General features: G+C 35.7%; 1 protein-coding gene across 12 annotated transcripts in view; it reads right to left on the bottom strand.

Annotated features, from left to right (window-relative positions):
* Positions 1-473: 473 nt before the first annotated feature.
* otx2a (orthodenticle homeobox 2a) overlaps positions 474-15,712 on the bottom strand; it is a 58,219-nt gene continuing 42,980 nt past the window's right edge. For 6 of the 12 annotated variants that reach the window (XM_079617065.1, XM_079617062.1, XM_079617063.1 and 3 more), the window contains 3 exons: positions 3,368-3,485; positions 3,016-3,167; positions 478-1,577 (listed from right to left, as the gene is read on the bottom strand). In XM_079617065.1, the coding sequence (XP_079473191.1) occupies positions 855-1,577; positions 3,016-3,167; positions 3,368-3,485 (993 nt within the window). In that variant the 3' untranslated portion in view covers positions 478-854. Of the gene's footprint in view, positions 1,578-3,015; positions 3,168-3,367; positions 3,486-5,159; positions 5,442-6,769; positions 6,884-9,666; positions 9,897-15,712 lie in introns of those variants that run through there. The other 6 variants (XM_079617070.1, XM_079617067.1, XM_079617068.1 and 3 more) reach the window with 4 other exon arrangements.

Here is a 15,712-nt window from a genome sequence, read left to right as displayed (position 1 = left end):
TCACGTTGTACACATGGCCTTGAGTGGCTTATTGCGTAATTACAAAATTAAAAAGAAACTTGATAACTTGATAAACCACTTCTGAAGCAACACACATATATTTATGACGGATAGACAGACCATCATTTTAATTATATATCTACAATGTCACCTAGAGTTATGTTTATGAACTTTAGTATTTGGTGGAATTAATATTTTGATTCATAAAAAAAACATTGTAATTCATAATCTCTTTTGGATTATAGCTTTAAAAAATGAAATAATTATACCCTTTATTGAGGACCTTAGTCATCCTGTATGTGACATACCATTCTTTACTGACAACTTTTTTTGTCTGTTTTGAAATATTAATTATTGAGAGAATTTTTAGCAAAGAAATTATACAAAGAAAATAAGACCACCATTTCTGTTCCCTGGTACTTTATGCACAAAGCCAATGAAGCCTAAGCAAATAAGGACATGAAAAACAATTTGTCTCAGTTTTAAGCTTATATTTATTAAATGAACATGAATGCAAATTAGTTTTGAACATCTCACATGAGGCTGCAAGTCACCTTTCCCTCTGGAAAGAAAATCATATATAAAAATTATTATTGCCTTCATTGTTTCAAACACCACGTGTCTCATTCATTCAGTGCGTCATGCCGGGAGTGCCCTCGCTTCTTACTCTGTCCGTTGAGGGTGACGAAGAAGAACCCGTCTCGATTTAAAAATGCACAAGAAACTTTGGTAACCCGTGTTCCTGCGGCTGGAAAAAGTTGGCACAAAAGTCTCAACTTCTTCCCAGTGGTGTCCGACGTTGAGGAAGGGACGAAAACAAACGAGTGAACGTCAGGAAACCACACCGGGAGCCCTTACAAAACCTGAAAGCGCCAGGCGGCCTGGTCTTTGTAGTCCAAGCAGTCGGCCGCCGCAGAACTGAAGTTCAGTTTCCATGAGGATGCCACGGCAGCCTGCTCTTTGTAATCCAGACAGTCTGAGGAGCTGAAAGGCAGCCCGGTGCCGCCGTACCCCTGGTGAGGGTGGCTCTGCCCGATGTGGTGATGCGGGGCGCTGCTCAGCTGTGTGTGATGGGCGTGCGGGTGATGGTGGGCGTGACCTGGCATGGGCGCCAAGTAGGATCCGCAGTCCATGCCTCCAAAATAAGAGGCGGCGTTCGAGGTCGGGTAGCCCTGGGCGTAGCTGGGAGCCTGGTTGTAGGGCATGGGGTACGACGGCACTCCTGTGGAGCCCCCGGCGCCCGAGATGGCCCTCTGCATGCAGGACGCGCTGGCCGGGGGGGAGATGTCGGGTAGCGAGGGGGGAGCGGGGAGAGGCGAGACCGGAGCGGGACTCCAGATGGACGAGACAGGTGTTGTTCCTGAGGACGAGCTGTTGATCAGAAGACCGGAGGGGTTGGAGCCCGAGGACGAAGACGAGGACGACGAGGAGACGGCGGGAGGAGTGAAGTGACCGCTGCTCTCTGACCCCGGGCTCTCGCGGGACGGAGAGGGTTTCTTTTTCGCCGGACGGATCTTTGAATTGCCGCTGCTCTGCTGCTGCTGCCGACACTTCGCCCTTCTGTTCTTAAACCAAACCTGGCAACAAACACGTCACGGGATAATGATTAATAAGCTTATGGATGGATTGGAAATTTGCAAATATTGTCAATGACTTAAAATTACACGAGAATAACTGCACTGACACTCTCCGATTAGATCAAAATTTTTGAAAATTTGAACTAACTTTGCAACATGGACACTTAATGAGTTGAACTGAATATACATTGAACTGGCTTTGAGTTGAATAACGACACTATTGTGTTGTCTTCTGCAAGCTGCTTTATAGATGAATTGAACTTGTTTAATAATTGAAGAACTTTGACACTATAATTGAACTAAACTGAGCTGAATAATGACACTATATTATAGCAGAATTAAACTCGTTTTATAATTCATGAACTGCAACATTGACACTATAATTGAACTAAACAGCTGAATATCGACACTTTAGGATGATTACAAAATTTTAACCGAATTGAGCTGTATAATAATCACACTAACTTTGTAACATTGACACTGTTATTGAACTTAATTGAATCAATATTGAACTGAAGTGAGTTAAATAACGACACTATTTTATAGCAGAATAAACTTGTTTTATATTTGATGAACTGCAACATTGACACTGTTATTGAACTTAATTGAATCAATATTGAACTGAATTGAGGTGAATAACGACACTATTGCTTTCTGTAGAGCTGTTTTATAGCTGGATTGAATTTTTCATAATTTTTTTCATGATGAACTGAACTGAAACAACATTAAACTAAACCGAGCTGAATAAAGACACTGTTAGATTAAACGTATTTCGAACTGAATCGACCCGAATAATGACACTAACTTTGCAACATCAACACAGTTAATAAACTGAATAAAAAAAAAAAAAGTATGATCTGTGCAACACTGACATTTTCGGATCTGAATCAGCATTGAACTAAACTGAGCTGAATAAAAGCACTATTGTCTTTGGTAGAGCTGCTTTACAGCTGGATTGAACTAGTTTCATAACTGATAAACTTTGCAGCATTGATACTGTTTCTGAACTGAAGTGAACCAACATTGAACTAAACTGTGCTGAAAAAGGGCTATTGGATGAGAACAAAAACTGAACTGAGTTGAGCTAATGACACTGACTTTGAAACATTGACAATATTATTGAACTATAATTGAACTAATTTCACAATCGATGAACATTGCTTCACTGACACTGAAATGAAACAACATTGAAATAAGCTGAGCCGAATAACATTCGATTGTCTTCCGTAGAGCTGCTTTAACTTGTTTTATAATTGATGAACTTTGCAATACTGACGCAGTTATTGAATTGAATCAACATGAAGTTTACAATTCTAACACTTATTTTCCCGTTTAATAGCTACCTTGAAACAATCTGTATTGTATGCAGCACTATATCAATAAATGTGACTTGACTTGAAATATATCCGCATTAGGAAATTAGAACAACAACACACACCTGCACTCTTGACTCAGGCAAATTGATTTTCAGGGCCACCTCCTCGCGCATGAAAATGTCAGGGTAGCGCGTCTTAGCGAACAGGTTCTCCAGTATGTCCAGCTGAGTGCGAGTGAACGTGGTTCTCTCTCTTCTCTGTTTACGAGGATTTGCTGCAATAAGGAAGACATTTAAAGTTACTAAATCAAGTCTGAAGAGTTACACACAGATGTACTTTAAAGTCACGGTCATTTGCCCAAAGTGTTATTGAATCATTGCCACGCGTTGCATTGCAGTTCTGAGAAGTTATTATATGTTGCTTATTTGAATAAATATTCTACTCTTTAAAAGTTTATCTTTCAGGGATGCTTACTCGGATATCCAACAGAGGGATGAAGGAGGTCCATGGTTGCCCCGCTGAGGCCCAGCCCGTTCATGGCATACGGGTTCTGCTTGAGGTATGACATCATAGTTGAGCTCCAGAAAGACAGCTGCAGAATGAAACAATTATTTAAAAAATTAATAAAACAATAATGCAATTTTTTTTTTTTTAAATGTGTTGTTTTTAACAAGAGGACTGACAAAGTGCAGCAAATTGGCTGAATATTATTTTTATCATACATGCATCCTATCCCACAGTGCAGCATAAATAAACAGCATTTGGATATACAGCCCCATTGTAAAAAAAACATGTGAAACGCATCAAACGCATGTCACGAGAGTGATCATCAGTCTGAATATGACTAATGTCTTGGCTTTAATGATCTCTTTTTTCACACTCGACTAATCAAGGGCTTCACACACACTAATTGGCCATTTGCATGTCATGCCCTGTTAAGCGCTCCTGATGGACGCAACGCCGCGAAGCGTTTGATCTTTCCTTTTGTTGGCGGTACAATTATGAATTTACTTAATGGTCGTTTTAATCTAACAGCTGGAAACAGATACATTTAAACGCTATGTAAATTTGATTTATAGGCTATATAAAAAAATTCATTATTTGCATTAATAATTTAATCATTTAGCTCAAGTCTATGGAATGACTAAACTCACTATATTTATATATATAGGCTATTTATACATACACACACGGTAAAAAAAAGAAAAAAAAGTTGTTTTACATTTTTAAGTAGCTAGCCTACAATTTTGGGGTTTTAAGTCATTTCAACTTAAATTTTAAACTGACTTAAAAAAATAGTTGAATCTTGAATAGCCTAACTTATAAAAAAGAAAATTGATTAACCTATTTTTAACCAATTTTACTTCTTAGAAACGAACACACTGAATTGTTTTTCTAAACTCTTCTGCACTCGCGAGAAACAGCAGCACTGGCGCGCGGAGGAGTTTTCCGCTCGGGATAAACTCGAGACTTATGCGCATTTGGAATTATTTGGGAGGACCAAAATGTGTTTCGCTGCAATTGTTATGAGGCAATCGTACAAATGTATTAAGACAAAAGTTCTGTAAATGACATGTTGCGCTTTTTCTGGGTCGCTCATGCCTATGAATGGCCCCATTAATCCCACGCTGAGGACAGATAACATGGGCCTAAAGATTCCACAATCGAGCTTTAACTATATGTAAATGACCACCGAGTGTGCAAATTATTCTCCATAGCCATTTAGATTAGACCCAGAGGGGACTCCATTTGCAGAAGAAACCTTATCAACTAAATAAACGACACGGATTCTCATATTCTCCGTGCACACTGAATACTCAAAGTTTGTTCATTAAGACTGCAACTGCGCCAATATGTTCCAAAATAAACAGTAGCCTAGCTAGGAAAATATATTTAGCCTATCTATTTAGGCCTATAGGCAGAATGATTTATTTGTATTTGGTCAAATTATTTTTCTTAAAACATCATTCAAATCAAATGTAGGCCTATACTAGGCTACTTACAATTGCTAAACGCAATTTAATGAACCCACTAAAAAAAATAAAAAATAAAGATTAATTGCGGACTATTATTATTATTACTATATTATTATTTATTGCACTTCTAAATCACCTTTAAAAACGTAAAAAATCTGGTCGGAATGACTGAAACTTTTGTGACAAAATTATGTTGTTATTTAAGGAATAGTAATAGGCTACAATAACAATACAATCATCCTTTGCATTTAGATACTTAGGCTAAAATATATTTAAAACATGTACTGTACCTTTTATTCTTGGTCTTCTGTGCTCTTTTCTTTGAGATCCACTGAAAATCCACAAAACCAAGAAACACTTTAAAAAAAAAGAGAAATCTGAACTCCAGCTGGTTGTAAGAAAACGAATTAGCCGCAAACTTCAAAAGTTCCCAATATATTCACGAAGTCCGTTTGCACTGAGTCAGATGTGGCTCGCTGTATCCACGCGTAATATGAAGGTGATAGCAAATGCTGACGAATTGAGATTGATCACCTTCTTGATGGCCTGTCCGTCTATGAGCAAAAGACACCTGCGGACCCGCCCACCACAGCCAATCAGAAGTCTCGCTCGTCCTTACAGACGACTGCTCTAGCCAATCAGAACGAAGAAGTGCTCATTAACTCCTCCTTTCGATGTGACGACATATTAACCTGCCGTGTGAATGAGCGAGTCCCGAGAGTAAACTATTTGAATACACTTTTAATTCAAGCGTAACACTGCGGGAAATGAAATACGAATGATAAGAGAGCAATTCGTAAATCGATTTACCGTTTGGTTGAGGAAAATGCGTAGTTTTTAGTGACGAAATCTTTTCTGAGCACCAATTAGGCCTATCAACATAAAACAATTTCATCCTCACATTTGCATTAAATAAAAGTTAGCTTGTATAAACCTAAAATAATTATTACAAGCATGTTTTAATTGCTCATAATTTTAAATGAGATGGTGACAAACAGTTTTAGACATGCGCATTCCTTCGGCCCAAATAGCCTAGGCCTATTTATTTAAATCTGGATTTATTTAGGCTATTACATTTAAAAAAATATTTAGCATATAGACTAAAATGCATGCAAAATGAGTGAATTTAGTTTCAGAACTAAATAGCCAAATGAAAAAAAATTTTTGGGCCAAGTTAGGCTAACCGTGCGAAGAAAACCCGACATTAAAATGCTGACATGCAAAAAAAACCTTGATAAGTAGGCCTAGTTTTATATGATCATGTGGGCCTGTTATTAAGAAACATAACCAGTGAAACTATTCTTTTTGAAAAATTATTTGTCTGACAAATCAAAGTCAGTGTGGCGCAACATGTAGGCTAGCCTATTTTAGTTGAAAAAAACACAACATAAAACAAAATAATTCTGACGTTTTAGTCGGAAGCCTAACAAACTTCTTGATGTCGACTCAAAGTAACAGCGAAATATATAAATAACTAAGAATAAAAGTAAAACACTCATGTTTTTAATAAAAGTAGTAGGCTAGGCCTAGGCTATGTTAGTAGGCCTAGGCCTATGGCTACTTTTAAATTTTAGTGTGCTAAATTATTCTATAGCAAAACGGCCTATTAACTTAAACTAAAAACAAATATTTTAATTAGGCTAATAATCAGTTCTTCATATAAAGTTACGAATATGTGAATAAGTTAAATAAACTGATCATTAAAAATGATCAAAAGGGCATTATATAGGCCTATATATTTACAGTTCTAAAAACGATTGCTCAGATCTGGCATTACTGTCGCACCCACAACGATGAGACACGTTACAACAAAACTTCCTAAACAATTTTGAGTGCATCAAAAGCTGTTAAAGAGGATCGATCCCGTAAAATCAAGATATCTGCTTCTGCTGGCACTAACCTATTGTCCAGGGGTATTTGTGTAATCCCAAAATGCAGTAGAGTTTCCTGAGCAGTATAAACCCGTAAAGCCGTGGGATCAGCCGGCCTGAAGCGAGTGTGTGTGTGTGTGTGTGTGTGTGTGTGTGTGATTGGTCTCTTTACCAGGCGGATTGTCGAGTCTCTTGTAAATTGTCGGCGCTTATTAAAACGATGGTGCATAAAATCCCCTGTAAATCCCAGAGTTGTCAGAAAGCGCGAGCGCAGGACGCGTTGATCTGTCACTCACCGAGACTTCGGGGAAAAGAGGAAGAAGAAGCGGGAAAGTTTTAGGCTACACCTGGATTGCGGAGTTCATGGATCAGCATAGCCTATAGACTTCACAGGACCAGCTTTAAATCATAAAAGTATGATGTGAGATTTCCAAAAGTTCTAGACTTTTTTTCTCGGCTTAATCCATTTATATTTATAGCCTAAAGGTATACGTTTTATTTTAAATAAATCGGAAGTTGAAGCTCTGTCGACAATAGGCTATTCATCGAAAATAAAATAAAACGTTTGGGCCTAGGCTACTTCTGAATTTTTTGTTGTCGTTGAACTTTTACTTTGAATTGCCATACTTTTATGATTTTAGATGTAACTAATGTAAGATAAACCTTAAGATGTCTACATAATTTCTTACAACATCATTTTAGATTTTAAATATTGATATTTATGAATTTAGGCCCTATTTGTTTGTTTTCTTTTTTTCACGAGAAACAAAACATTCACTGTAAAAAAAAAGTTGCTGCTTTAAAATACAATCAACTTGTATGTTTAAGTAATTTCAACTTAAAATACATTCAACTGACTTAAAAAAATAGTTGAATCTTGTAACTTGTATAATCTTGTAAACAAAACGTATTTTAATGAGCTTAAACAACATAAAAGCATAATTTTTTACAGTGTTCTTCTTTTTTAAAATTTCATGAAACTTCAGTTCAAACATCCCTCAGATATTTGTTTGCATTTTTATAAAATACTGATCCAAAACTAAATCCAATAGCTTGGAGAGATAAGCCTAAACTTAAAAAAATGCTTTGATTGATATCAGATATGGGCCTATAGTTATCCAAAAATAAGATGAATTCAACAGCTGCATTTAGATACCAGCTCAATGGTGTCATAATGCCTTGGCCACACCATATAGTTGGTTAAAAACAGTCAAAAGTTACTTAAAGAGAAATGTGCACATATAAGAGCACACAAGCACGCCATCGAATGAAGAAATGTGCTGACGATAAATGACAGCAGTGATTGTAGAGCTCGAACTCATCCAAGGAGAAAATTCAACTCATAGCTGCCAGAAAACACAAGCTCTCGCCGGCAGCCGGCAGCTGATCTCAGTTCAGAGTTTGCATTTTAAATCCAGATAACGTCGAGACCCAGATCAATCTGAGTCCCTCAACACTTAACCTCAATACATTATTAAGAGGACTAATTTTAGGTTGTGTAACATTACAAACATTACACACACGGTTCTTTATTGGCATCTCTGATTCTATGAGGAATTAAGCGTCAACATCCACGGAATCTTTCCATTCCACAAAAGGTTCTATAGAGTGTAAAAAGTTCTTCAGATTATTAAAATGTTCTTCACACTGAAGAGAAAAAAGGTTCTTTTAACATCTGTTCACTGAAAGGTTTTATTTGTAAGAGTGTTTTTGAGTTTTTCCCTGCCTATATACCATGACTTTCCCAGCTGTTCAAGATAAAAAATATAAAAAAAAGTTACAGTGATTTAAAAAGAAAGAAAGAAAAGAAATTACATGACTTTTAAAAACTTTATTTTTCTTTTCCATGTTTTTCCATGACCGTTGGAACCGTTGATATATGATCATATTCAGATAATACTTATTTAGAATTCAGTCCAATGTAATGCAATTAACATAATGAATGTTATTAATTACATAACATTATGTAATTAAACCGAGTAAGCTGAGCTGTGTCATGTGATGAATTTCTAAGCAAAAATATTTCATTACATTGGAGACCTGACGTCCAGTGTTATTTTAGTATCACTGAGATACTATATAGCCTATATATATATATATATATATATATATATATATTACAGTTTTTATATATATATTTATTCAGTTTTTCTAAAATATATATTTTACACACACACACACACACACACACACACACACACACACACACACACACACACACACACACACACACACACACACACACACACACACACACACACACACACACACACACACACACACACACACACACACACACACACACACACACACACACACACACACACACACACACACACACACACACACACACACACTTTTAGCCTGCTACTGAAAATGAGAAATGCTGCCTTGGCAATTAGCTGAAATTAAATAAGTTCACTTTTAATATATATATTACATTATTTCAGTCAACGTTTTTTTAATGGTCTTAGTTTTAACGATAATTTCCCTGGTGACGTCACTTAATGATGGAGGGTAAAAGCCAAACACTCATTGTGAGTGTGGACATGAAGATAATGGAGAGGAGGGAAGAGCAGGGGAGTGTGGAGCTGTCAATCACAGCACAGGGGTCCCGCCCCCCTCATTAGGAGGGTAAACAGAAGGGAGGAGTGATGAGAGATAGAAGGAGAGAAACAAGACTCAGGTGGAGAAACCAGATACACGGCTTAACACACACACACACACACACACACACACACACACACACACACACACACACACACACACACACACACACACACACACACTCACACACACACGCACGCGCGCGCACACATGGATCTATATCTAACACGGATGGATCTCTACCTGTCATGATAATATAAATCTCTCCTGATATTAGAGTAACAATTACAGAAGAATAAAATAAAGAACATTTGATTACCTTTTGGAGCTGGGAAGGGATCAGTACCATCATCATCACCGTCTTCTTCAGAGCTCATTTCCCAGTACATTCAGCATCTCAAAACTATCATTTTCAACGTCTTCAAAATCAATATTTTGATCACAGACAGTGACAGTAATATTTGATTGTGTTCAGTACTTGCTCAGCAGTAAATCTCTGAGCCATTTTCAAGTTCTGCTGATGATTCATGTGTATCAGACATTGCCACCCTGTGAAATAATGGTAAACTGCACGTCAGTGATCAAAGATTCAATTATTTTTGTGCAGAAAAGATATACTTACACTGTTACACACCTCGGCCGTTAGCGACCCATACAATTTATACAAAAAAACAAATGGGAAATTGAAAACAGGCATTTTTTTTATAATTGCATAATTTTTTTCTTGTTATAGCCTATTGTTTATAATGAATTGATCGAGGAACACTATGAAGGTTGATATCTAACTTTTAAAAAATGAATGAGGAGGAGGGTAGTGAATGACGCCACGGGTCACTAAAGACCCGAGTTATGCGTTTAAGGGTTAAAAGCATCTTAGCTGCTATTTAACCTCCAAAAATGAAAATCTTGAAATTATTTGCATGTGAAAGACTGAAATTTCAGTTGCTATTCAATGAATAATGACTCAAATTTCAGTCTGTCTCTCAAACAAACTGTATGACTTCATTGAGAAACACTTTTTAAGGTGACTAGTTACACATATGTACTTACTATATAACAGCAGTAAATTATGCAGTAACTAACTCTATAGTAAATACATGTAATTAATATTACTCAGTTCTTATTTGAGTTATTTGAGTAACTATTACTTTAAAATACTTATTGTGTAAAATAAACAGCCAATGGGGTTGGATCAACATGTGAGTAAATGACAGAAATTACATTTTTGCCAGACCTATTCCTTTTCAAGTTCATTTCTGTCACTCCATCTGTCATATCCCATCTCAGCATTTCAACTACTTCTCAACACTTGCTAACAAACACAAGTGGTTCATCTCAACAGGAAGTGCACCAGATTTAGCTGCCAACAGATGGAGGAGTGTGTTTCGTTTCCTTCAGGTCTGTCTTTCTAGGCTTGCGAAGACTCGCGTTATAACTTGCATGGCTGCCATAATCCTTCTCTCCGTCTAACAATGCGGTTCACTGGTTACCATGTGAAGCTCACACAGCCCCTCAAGAATGTGCAGGTTCAGATCCTCATGACCCGCCCCACCGAAACGAGAGAGAAAACAAAAAAGAGAGGGATTAAGACCTGCCTGCAGGACCCAACGGAGAGGAGAGGGGAAACTCAAAAGTGGCTCTATTGATAGACAGTCTCAAAAACTAGTTTCCAGTGAGAGGAAAATGCCATCTTGGCTGTCGTGATATTGATCCAGTCGTGTAAATTGCAGAAAGCAATTCGATTTGTGCTTCCAAAGCAGAAAAAAAGAAAGAAAAGTGTTAAAGTTTTAACACAGTTTTAACAGGTTGTCATGACACTGAACAGGCATCTTGTTTTCTATTGGCTAAGTATGAGAATTAATGCAACGTGACACCTGCATCTTTGCGGTGTAAAGGCAGATTTAAATATAGTATTTTAAACATTTTGAATGTTTAAATGTTTGCATTTTCCTCTTTACAGTTTTACAAATACAGGTGATACTCGAAAAATGAGAATATGGTGCAAAAGTTCATTTATTTCAGTAATTCAACTTAAAAGGTGAAACTAATATATTATATAGACTCATTACATGCAAAGTGAGATATTTCAAGCCTTTATTTGTTATAATTTTGATGATTATGGCTTACAGTTTATGAAAACCCCAAATTCAAAATTAGAATATTGTGAAAAGGTTTTCATAAGCTGTAAGCCATAATCATCAAAATTATAACAAATAAAGGCTTGAAATATCTCACTTTGCATGTAATGATTCTATATAATATATTAGTTTAACATTTTAAGCTGAATTACTGAAATAAATTAAATTTTGCACCATATTCAAATTTTTCGAGTTTCACCTGTATATATAAATATATGTGTATAGTATCTCTCTCTCTCTCTCTCTCTCTCTCTCTCTCTCTCTCTCTCTCTCTCTCTCTCTCTCTCTCTCTCTCTCTCTCTCTCTCTCTCTATATATATATATATATATATATAAATATATATATCAGTCAATTAATCACAGTTATTTGCATCTAACATAAACGTTAAATATAAATATATATTATGCAAATATATATATATATATATATACTTATTTTTGTTTTACTAAGTTATTGTATCACATAAATTAAACTAAATGAAAATGAGCAAAGTTGCTTTTGCAAATAATTAGTTAAGTTATTAATTAGTCCATTTATGAATTATTTTGTTAATCAATTAGTTAAGCTATTAATTAGTCAAGTTATTACCTTAAATATGTTCACATTTAAGTTATATGCAAAAAAGAAGACCAATCAGAATCTAACATGACATGATGACCTCATCTTTATCAGTTCCATTTTACAAGCTGAACGTTCTATGTCCAAAGTGGGCTAGATCTTAACATTCTAAAGATTGTATGAAAAAACAGTAGCTAAGCACATTTGAATGAATTATTCCATAAAAGTTTCATACAAGTTGTAGAATGTAATTGTGGAACACCAATGCATCCTTGCCTATGAAATATGTGTAATTTCTATAAATATCTATGGTGCCAATAACATATGGAAATTGCAGACATAAGGAAAACTCTTAAAAATCATAATTTGTAAAAAAAAAAAATTTGTTTATAATAAAAATAATTGAAGAGGCCGTTTCTACCTCACATGACCATAAAAAATGTTTTTGGTGGATGCATCTTACTGTAGTCAGATTGATTCAGTGATATTTAATAATTGTTCACATTTGCAGTTGTCCAACAGGTCACTTTGTAACCGTGTTCATAAACGTGAGCAAACAGCAGTCACTTCCTCCTCGTATCAAAGCACTTAATCTCTATTTCATAATCTCATTACTTGATATCACACCCACAGATTATGAGAGCCAATCTCCTAATTACCATGTTAAAAAAAACACAGCATTAAAGTGAATTGAAAAAGTTAAGCCGTCCGGTCATCAAACTAATTGCAATCTATTGATTATGGATCTGAATCTTTATCTTGAGCTCAGTGGATTCACCAAGGCAACCGGTGCGGCGCTGGCAGGTTGCCATACAAACGTCAGAATCGATCAGATGGAAATGGAGTATTTAAAAAGGCTGAGCGACATATGGACGAACCCACTGGAATAATGCTTTTCTACAGGCCATTCCTGCCCCGCGACTGCTGTTCATAATCAGTGGCCAGTGTGTTCTGCCTGGGCTAAGCCGGTTATTGTCACTGAAGCATATGACAAATACAGATAACAAAGACTCTCGTTTATGTAATCAGTGTTTTGTTCTCAGCATTTTTAAAAATCCTTTAGTGTCCCAAGGCAATTATCCGTCGGGAACCACTGATAAACCAACTGCAAAGTGTTAGCAGGCAAAACCAGGTGACATATCTATATTCAGACAAATCATGCATCATTAAAAAACATCAGCTGATAATCATGTTGTTGTTGTTTTTTACAACATTGTGTAATAATTCTGTAAAAAAAATAATATATATATATATAGGCTATATATACAATTTATATAAATAAAATAATTTATATAGCTTTTATGTATTTTTTATTATTTATATATATATATTATATTGACCTATATATATATATATATATATATATATATATATATATAAACATGCATAGTATATATACGCACACATACATATACACACATATCATATATTAACACACTTTTATGTTAGATGAGATTAATCGATTTGACAGCACTAATTATATCTATATATCTACATATGCATGTATGTATATATATATATATATATAGGTCAATTTTGTATAATTAATATATATATATATATATATTACTTATACAAAATGCATATACACACACACACACATACATATATACACACATATTAACAAACTTTAATGTTAGATGAGATTAATCGATTTGACAGCACTAAATATACATATATATATATATGCATGTATATATATAGGTCAATTTTGTATAATATATATATATATATATTAATTATACACAATTTACCTATATATACACATGCATATATACAAACATATTATCTATTAACAAACTGTTATTTTAGATGAGATTAATCGATTTGACAGCACTAAATATATATATAAATATATAAACTCACTAGAATAAACTCAAATAAAATAATTGAATCTCAAATAATCAAAGGAGCCTGGCTTTCAAAATGTACATTTACGCTAATAAAAATATAAAACTAGTTTGCTATATTAGTTGGCTCAATATTGAGCCATTCAATATTCAATATCAATAAGTTGGCTCAGAATTTGACTTATTGTGTAAAATGTGTGACTTGTTTTATATGTGACTACCGGACACACATCGACACTTCTAACACTTTCATAACACATTAATGCATGTTCTCACACTTATCCACATGCAAAATGACTTCACACTCACCTACATGCAGCCAGATAATAGGACAGTCCTGCCACGTCATAAATGAATATTCATAGAGAAAATGATTTGACTAGGTGCATATTTTCCTGGCAGGCGTCAACTGTTAAACCTGTATTAACGGGAACAACAATCGCAAACATGCAGAACCTTTTCGGTTCATTTTTGCAACATGTCTCGATGGCTGTCCTCCTTTTGTGAAGGGCAGATATTACATGCATACGACTTTCACTTAATCTGCAAAGCTCTCGAAAGCTCCTTAAAAAAGCTCCCTCTAAAACTTCAGTGCTTCACAGTCTTTTGTGCATCTATTTTATTGCGCTTCACCCTGTTTGCTTTAGATAACAAATCTGCTGCTCACCCTCAGGGTAAAGGGAGCATTACAAATTAATCCCAGCTTTAATAAGTCCAGACTAAGCCCGAGTTTTCCCTTCGTAAAAAAAAAAGAGGGAGAGAGAGGGTGGGTCAGTGGGGAAGATGAAAAGGAAGAAGGGAAAGAAATATATTAAAGCCTGTGATCACAGCCGGCTTGTCTTGTTTGTCATCCCCTCTTTTTTATTTAATCCTTCGCTCTGTAATCCAATTTGTCTATCGGAGTTTCGTCAGGGCCTCAGCCTGCCCCATCCACGTCTAAAAAGCGTGCGTCTGCCCTCTAAAATGATATTTCCTCTTCCTGCTTCCATGAAGGGACCCGGCTTGATCCCAGTGCACACAATTTTATTCACACTGTTTTTTTTTCTGGTTACTTGTATTTGTATGTACACAGCCATAAAAACATATTTTTAGTTTTGTTGATCTTTGAGGACTAAAATTCAATAGCGGTATTTGTTGAGGGTTCATGTTTTTGCAGGAATGGGAAGGAGTGCGAGTCAGCATAACGCTGGTCGTTGAGGGAGGATTATAGATCTTGATTTAATTAGAGGAGGAGTGCTCAAGCACACTCACTTAAGAGCTGCGCTTGATGACAAATGAGTGGAGAGGAGGAACTCTTCATTATGACATTCTCACTCTGCTTTTCAAACTCTGGTCAGAAACCATGAGGTACATTGTAATTATTAGTTTTTAATTTGATATATAAAACTGGCTGTCTATATTATATACGTATATCTGACAGTCAATAGTAATAATATTAATAATAGTAATGGAAGAATAAATGGATGGAATTAATGATGGATAAATGATGGATGGATGGATGGATTGAAAGAATGATGGAAAGTTGGATGGATGAAATTAATGAACCATAGAAAGAAGGATGGATGGATGGACGGACGGACGGACGAATGAACCATAGACAAAAAAATTGATGGATGGAACGAATGAACCATAGACAGAACGATAGATGGATAGATGATGGAACAAACGAACCGTAGACAAAACGATGGATGGATTTATGGATGGATGAAACTAATAAACCATAGGCAGAACAATAGATGGATGGATGGAACGAACTAATGGACAATAAACAGAACAATGGATGGAACGAACGAACGGACAATAGACAGAAAGATGGAT

This window comes from Phoxinus phoxinus, assembly GCF_949152265.1.
Source record: "Phoxinus phoxinus genome assembly, chromosome: 6".
NCBI classification, from domain to species: Eukaryota; Metazoa; Chordata; class Actinopteri; order Cypriniformes; family Leuciscidae; genus Phoxinus; species Phoxinus phoxinus.
Note: the sequence above shows the minus strand (reverse complement) of the source record. Positions and strands in the feature narration are given on the sequence as shown.